The sequence below is a fragment of the Montipora foliosa genome, chromosome 11, assembly GCF_036669935.1.
Source record: "Montipora foliosa isolate CH-2021 chromosome 11, ASM3666993v2, whole genome shotgun sequence".
In the NCBI taxonomy this organism is placed as follows: Eukaryota; Metazoa; Cnidaria; class Anthozoa; order Scleractinia; family Acroporidae; genus Montipora; species Montipora foliosa.
Window position 1 is genome coordinate 3,086,832 of NC_090879.1, and position 7,500 is coordinate 3,094,331.

The window sequence follows — 7,500 nt, forward strand, 5'->3', positions numbered from 1 at the left end:
TTATCCCATAATGTTTCATCCCTGGTTTATGTTTTATGGTTTAGGATTTATATACCACAATTGTAAATGGTTTGAACCCAGGAGTTTCGACAACGTGAGCTGAAGTCATCTTCAGAGTCAAGAAGATGACTTTTGCTCAGGCTGTCGAAATGTCGGTCAGTGTCATCTCAAACAGTCCTTCTCAGGACTACACTCACCCGGACGATCGTGATTTACTTAATTATGATTTATATACTGCACATAATTATCACAAAGTCTTGTGGCAGTTTATAATAATCTTTCTCTTGGATGAGATTAGACGTCAGCTTGTAATGGCACCTCTGGCAGCTGATCTCTGTCTAACGCCAGACTATTTTACTCGTCAACTGGGGGGCATCCCTTCCATTAAAGGTGGGGGCTGGTTTGAGTAGAGTATGTAACGACTGATGTCACTGGCAAAATGAATTTTAATCTTAGGTTTGACAGAATCTGTCTTAAATTACTTCAATTTTGAAAAAAAGTAGCCAACTTCTCTGAGTGAAGTAGGCAACCTTTTTTGTTGTCTGCCGTCATTACTACCGATATTTGAAACCACTGCCATGGGTAAGAAGAAATCGTGGATGCATTGGATGGAATAGACTTCTTTCCAGTTGTGTGCTTAGTTACCTGGCCTTTAAATGAAAGTGAGGCTGGTGTTGACCTTGTTATGATACAGACCTCTCTCCTTTTCCTATGTTATCGATGTTGTTGTCATGCTAATTAATAAGACTTTACATAAGAAAAGCAGTGAGATTTCTATCAAAACAAGGTCAACTCCGGCCTCACTTTCATTCATTGGCCAGGTAACTAAGGGCTATTGAAATGAATTAGGAGTTGGGAAGCTAAATGACATGCGCCTAGGATTGCTTTTATTAATTCACTAACAATAGGGGTATTAATTACCCCAAAAATATCGTGCAAAGCTTGCTTTTCATTTCATTTATAGGCTAATCACCTTTTGGCATTCTTGTTTCTAGAACAAAATCGAACATTTTATCCACTATGGCTTGCGACGTCCCATGCTGATGGGCCACAGACAAGCATGGGTGTGGCAGGATGAATGGTACGGTTTAACGATTGATGATATAAGGAAACTGGAGGAAGAAACACAAAGGATATTGTCCAGGAAAATGGGCGGGATTTCTGACCTTGTCATCACTGGAAGGTCTTCTCATGATTGTGAATCAGAACAAGAGGAAGGTTTTGCGAATGAGGGCAGAGGAAGTGTTGTCTATGTTCAAGGAAATAACAACGGTGCCAAAATAGGACCTATTTCTAACGGTTTACTGGAGGGAATTGAGGGGACTGTATGTACTTCACCTGTTGCTATAACAGTGGAGAAGTTTGGATATGATGAGGAAGACAAGAATCAAGTTTTGAATGATAAGCGAACCATAATAAACGCACAATGTAACGGGATGAGCCAGAAAGAGGTGAGTTTAACCTCTGATGGATCTGCAAATAGAAGATTGGCACAAGCTGATTATCTTAAGGGATACAGAATGAGTACAATAGAAACTGCAGACTCGGAATCCGAAGATGAGGAGTTTTTCGACGCTCAAGGTATGCTGCAAATTCCTATTGACTAGTATAAGACTGACTAAACTAGCTTTCATAGGAATGGTCACGCTTCATGAATTTTTTTAGACCCAAAACTGAAAACGTTCTTTTTGGGCATTATGAACGTGTCTATATACTTCCCAGTATCGTTGATTTGATTGGTCACTAAGAATAAGAAATTCAAGATTCACCTTCTAGAGGGTAAAGTGCAAAGCACACCTGCTTTATTCAAATAAAAATTAAAATAGACACATTTTAGGGTGCGTTCGATTGAACCTTTTGCGGAATAAGAATACTTTGATTGATGATTTAAAACTACATATGCCTGGTATTTTGAAGCAACAAGGATAATAAAGATATGTTTAAAATAGCACTTTAGTGGGTGTTTGACAATTTTAGTGTGACAATTTAAGTGAAGGATTTTAAACTTCTATGCCGTGCATTCCTATTCCGGAATATGTTTAATCGGTTTATGATTACTTCACTCAGTGATTGGTTCAAAGTTCTCGCGCCAGTTTTTCAACCAATTAGAAGTGAAACCAAAACCATGCGTGGCTCGCGCGTGCACATTTTTCCGCGCTTTGTGTCGGCTACGTGTAATTACTTCGAGTTTTGATTGGTTTACTGGATGGTCTCCGTCGTTTTTGATTGGCCAAAGTAATTACTTTGGTTTTGGTTTTACGACACTCATTTGAAAACCGCTCTATTATTAATTAGAGTATTAGTAAAATAATGCTGTTGGAATAAAAGTGCATGCGTTAACATCACCTATTAAAAACAACTTTTTTAGAGGAACTGGAGGGCGGGGATCTTAATTCCAATCTGCTGTCTATTCATAATGTGGAACTTGGAAATAGTTTCAAGAGCTTGGAATTGGACACAGATTCCTCCAGGGGCAGCAGAGAGTCGTTGGATTCCATTGCGTCATCAGTAACAGATGAACAGAGTTTGGACAAGGTAAAAATTCAGAAAGAAAACAGTTAGTGATTCTTGAATGATTTATGGGGAGACGGAGGAAAGTTTTGACATTTACCGGCAGTGTATCCCTGAATTTTGTGTCTCTTAGAAAAGCGGAGTGCAAGTAACTGAGTCCATGGAACTACGAAATGCTTCACTCAAGCAGTTGATTTACTTTGTCCAAAATTAAGAAAATCTCGTAAACTTTTGTTTTTTTTTACAAAATCTCATGGGTCTGGACACCTCGTATTTGTGTGCTAGCCTAAATATCAGTTTTTTTTCTCCAAGGATGCTTAAAAGGTTTCCTTGTGCTGTCCCTACTGTCTTTTGGCATTTTTTTCATAAATGCTGTACCCTTTCTAAAGGCTTCTTATTCAGTAGAGTTTTTGTTGGATTGCGGAATTTTTTTTTGCTTCATTTTCCACCCAAACTGATTTTTTTGGAAAATGGAGTTTTCTTCGCCGAGAGTAACGAGGAAAATCGTCGGGCGTAATAAAATTAATTTTTTGGGGTGACCAATAACCAATAGTATTCAGTGGAACTGTTCAGTGTATCTTAAAGTGACGTTTTTTTGGCTTTTCTCGAGAGACGCTTGCTTGCATCATAGTTAATCGAGGGATTGGTCATGAAACCGTTCAATCTTCAAAAGCGAGAACAATCTTTTGTTTTGGCTTCGCACTGGTTTGCAAATTAGTTGCGCATAATTTAATCGAAGGATTTGATTGGTTATCTTCTCGAAAAAAGGTTGTGGTTCTTGCAGGGTCAAGGCCAAAAATACGGACAAAAACATAAAACAAAGGAACTTGTCGAGTTTCATAACCATCACCATCCATTAACTATGCTTGCACGGTGATTGTCGTGTGGACTTTCACGGGCATAGTCTTGGAACAAGCCAATCACATGCATAGCACATGCGCTTTACACTTGAGACTTGCACGACAGCTCGCTAACGAGAATTTTCATTACAGTGGAAACAGCCACTTGCCTTATCTTTCTCTTGTTATTTTCAGTCTCCCCGGCTATTGAGAAAAGAACCACTGTGCCAGAAATTTAGCGACACCTCAACATGCTCGTTACCAACTTCTCGCATTACGAGCCTCATTTTGGTGATCCACGGAGGCACTCAGGTCGACGCGAGCCTGGATCCTACGTCACGTGACGTTGACTTTACACTTTTACAGGAAGCTTTTGAAGCGGTTGTTAATTTGCACTACAGGGGAGCTGCCGGGAGAATCGCGTTAAGACTTGTGGAATGTCCCGCGATCTGCTCAAAAGCACTCACTTTGCTGTCTCAACTTTGTCCTTATTCGGAGAGTGATTCAGGTAATATCAGGAGCTGATCAAGGCCGGCCTCTATCACCTCTAATTCCTTGAGTCAACCCTTTCCCGAGTAAATACATTTTCAGGAACAGGTTTTTCCTGCGAAAAGTATCATACTTCCCTTGACGCTGAGATAGCTTTGTTTTGATTGGCTATTACAAAAGTGGGTGGGAGGCGCGGTGGCCTCATTTATCGAGTGGTCCGGGTTCGGGTCCTGGCCGGGGACATTGTGTTGTGTTCTTGGGCAAGACACTTTACTCCCACGGTGCCTCTCTCCACCCAGGTGTATAAATGGGTACCGGCGTAATGCTGGGGGTAACCCTGCGATGGACTAGCATCCCATCCAGGGAGGAGTATAAATACTCCTAGTCGCTTCATGCTACGGAAACCGGAGATAAGCGCCGGCCTGATGGGCCTTCCTAGGCTCGTAACAGAGACTTTACCTTTACCTATTACAACAGTGGGCGTACTGGATCTCCTAAGGGAGGCGTTCTAGAAATAAATCTACTAAATTTTACATCGTTTTGTTTGTACAACATAACTTTCAGCTGACAAGCTGCAAGTTATGTTTTAAGAAACACTGCTTCTTCTTCTTCTTCTTCTTCTTCTTCTTCTTCTTCTTCTTCGTCGTCGTCTTCTTCTTCTTCTTCTTCTTCCTCTTCTTCTCCTTCTTCTTCGTTTCCTCCTCCCTCCTCCAAAGATCAGTTAATGTTGTTATTAATTCGAACCCGGGCCACGTTGGTGGGAGACGAGTGCTCTCACCACGTACCTCTGCGCCATCCCTGCACCCCTGCTATTACGGGTCAAACGGTACACACTCAAGTTAAATCTATTTTCGAGTGATTAAAGCTCACAAAGGCATTCAAATACATTTTTCAGGTACGTACGTGATTTAACCACAGAATGACACCAGACTCTGCGTTATATCAGGGATTGCCTATTTTAACCTTACGGCGCTTGCTCACTCCTCGTGCTAACATGAATGCACCAATTAGAGACGCTTTTGATTTTTCCTCTCGAAAACCAATGAGAAGACACTTTGTTTCAGGGTACCCCAGAGCTCTTCTCTGCCTCAGTCAAGAGATGAACTCTGGGGTCGAGATTGTTACGCAGGATGTCCCACGGGTATCGATCGTGATGCCACACGATTTCATCGATTGGACGCCATTTTGTTCTGGCACAAATAACCTCGGTGCCACGTGGGTGGGTGAACGTCTGGCGATACTAAGGGTGCGTAAGCTCCCAATTGAAAAGCCGCGCCAACAAGTGTGTGGCAAGTTTTGACTAAGCTTGTGTAGCAGGTGTATACAATGTAAGCTGGAGATGTGTGATGATTGGAGCTTTTCTGTAAAGCGATATTTAGATTGATGAATTACCTGTGTAATGAAGTAAAAAAAAATCTTTTGCTTGGTTTGAAAACCTTTCAAGATTATAAAGAATGATGGTTTTCATTGTGGAAAACCTTCTCTCGTTCCAGAGATATTCAAGTTTTTGTTCAAAAATTGATGAAGTCACAAACTGTGCAATGGCTGTAAAGTCCCGTTTAAACGGTTTGAACATTTGACCAACATTCGTTTAACAAAAGTTGAACGTATATTGGGCAATGTTGGATGCAAAAACAAAGTTTTGCGGAGGCCGTTCAAACGGTTCCAACATTGCGTCAACAAAACAAAACAACCGACACTTATAGCGATTAGGCCATTTCCGAGTTGCTGTTTGCCTCGGTTTCGAAGTGAGTCTTGGTGCTCAACTATTGTAAGGAAAATGAATTTGATTTGCATAAGAATACGCAACTCGTTTCCATTTGAACGGTTGTGCACCAGGACTCGCTTTGAAACTGAGACATGCAGCAACTCGGAAATGGGCTGTTTGATTGCGAGGAACTAAGAACTAGAAACCAGCCTCTCTCTCGTCCAGATGAACTACGTGCCGCCATATTGACTTTTGCGGCCTGATGTGAGCATGCGCGTGTTCTACAATTGTTGAACAGATTGTTCAAACGACTTCAGCACCATTCAACATTTTCGGGAACAAAGGAAAAGTTGAATCGCTGTTGAATGAAAGTTTAAACCGATTTAAACTTGATTCAACACGCTTTCAACAAGCTTTCAACATTTTTTACGCTTTCCACAATGTTGGACGACCTTTTCAAAAGCACCGAACATTCGTTTTCAACAAAGTGTTAGATGCGTGTTGAAGCAATCGTTGAAACCGTTTAAACGGGCCTAGGTAAATACCAAAATTGAGAACTGACATATATTGGAGTAATGATCTTCAAATTTGGCACCAGTAATGTACATCAGAGAAGACACAAATTGACACCCATTAAGATGTTGCCATTTCAACACTCGTTTTCAGTCCCTCTCTGCAATGAATCGAATATCTCTGATTTTGAACAGATAAGTACTGGCAGATGGTCAGACTTGAAACGCATGTGCTGCCCATAATGCTTTACTTCTCTGTATAAGCTTACCGAGAGTGAACATGTCTTATTACGACAATAAGAGATAAAATCAATCATGCTTTAAATAGACCCGGCAGCAAAATGGTTGCCATGGCAACAGCATAGATGCTATTATTTTTGTGCCTTCCTTGACGTAGATTACCCTTGACAACTTTGAACAACACCCATCCAACATTTTCGGTGATATTCTCAATTTTGTGAGTAATTACAGTCATTGTAGAGTTTGCGACGTCATAAATTTTTGAAAAAAAATTGAATATATCCAGAACGAGAGAAAGTATTCCACGATAGAAAACACTGTTCTTCATCATTTTGAAAGGTTTTTGAAATAAGCAAAAGATATTTTTTTTACTTCATAGACACTTAAAACGCCTCAGGCATCTCATGACGACACTGTTAAGACAATCATATGATTATTCTCTCTCACAGACAAAGGAAGTGTTAGCAGTGGCTTTACTCCGGTGTCTAGTAGTTTTCCCTTGAGTGCAATATCTCTCATGGTTTCTTCTTCGCCGTTTTACAATGAGGCTGTGAATTCCATGGTGGTGACTGCCAACATGGTTTACAGGGATTTTCTGAAGTCCGATGAAGGCCAAGGCTTCAGAGGCGAGGTGAGTATTCGACTAAGTGGATTGCAAGATTTTGTGACAACCAAGTTTTAAAGCAAGTCAACTTCTTTGATGAAGAATCACAAGCGAACGTTTTGAGCGTTCGGCTACCGTCACAGTGAAATCAATGGATAACGATTTGCAGTGGTTTATGTATACCTCTTACTAACCGAGTTCGAGGTCAAAACTGTAAGTTACGGACCGAATTTTTCCCCGTTGATTAATGGCCAAATCAACGGGAAAAAACGAGGATCCGTAGCGTTCATTACGGACCGAGAAAACGAGATTAGTAAGATATTTATTATATCTCTGAGATAATCAGGAATGCGGGAAAGGAAACTTGTTTAAGTCAAGCGGGTGGTTTTAACTCCCACAACGATTGCGCGTCAAAATCCGAAAAACAATTCTATCTTTTTTACTTTTGCTTGTAAGAATGAAACAGTTTTACAAGTTTGCGGAACTGAAACGACATGAAAAACTCTGCCCACTCTAAGCACATCTAAGTAAAGGCGTGCACAAAACGTTTGGTCAAAGTTTAACGTAAAGTATATTTCAGCCTTTGAACAGCTCGAG

The 7,500-nt window shown here is 40.7% G+C and overlaps 1 protein-coding gene across 1 annotated transcript in view; it reads left to right on the plus strand.

The window, feature by feature from the left end:
- The window catches only part of LOC137974947 (protein retinal degeneration B-like), a 37,603-nt gene that overhangs the window by 11,734 nt on the left and 18,369 nt on the right, over positions 1-7,500 (plus strand). Inside the window, exons 5-8 of the mRNA XM_068821964.1 lie at positions 996-1,581; positions 2,369-2,535; positions 3,546-3,858; positions 6,749-6,930. Coding sequence (XP_068678065.1) covers positions 996-1,581; positions 2,369-2,535; positions 3,546-3,858; positions 6,749-6,930 — 1,248 coding nt within the window. The remainder of the gene's footprint in view (positions 1-995; positions 1,582-2,368; positions 2,536-3,545; positions 3,859-6,748; positions 6,931-7,500) is intronic.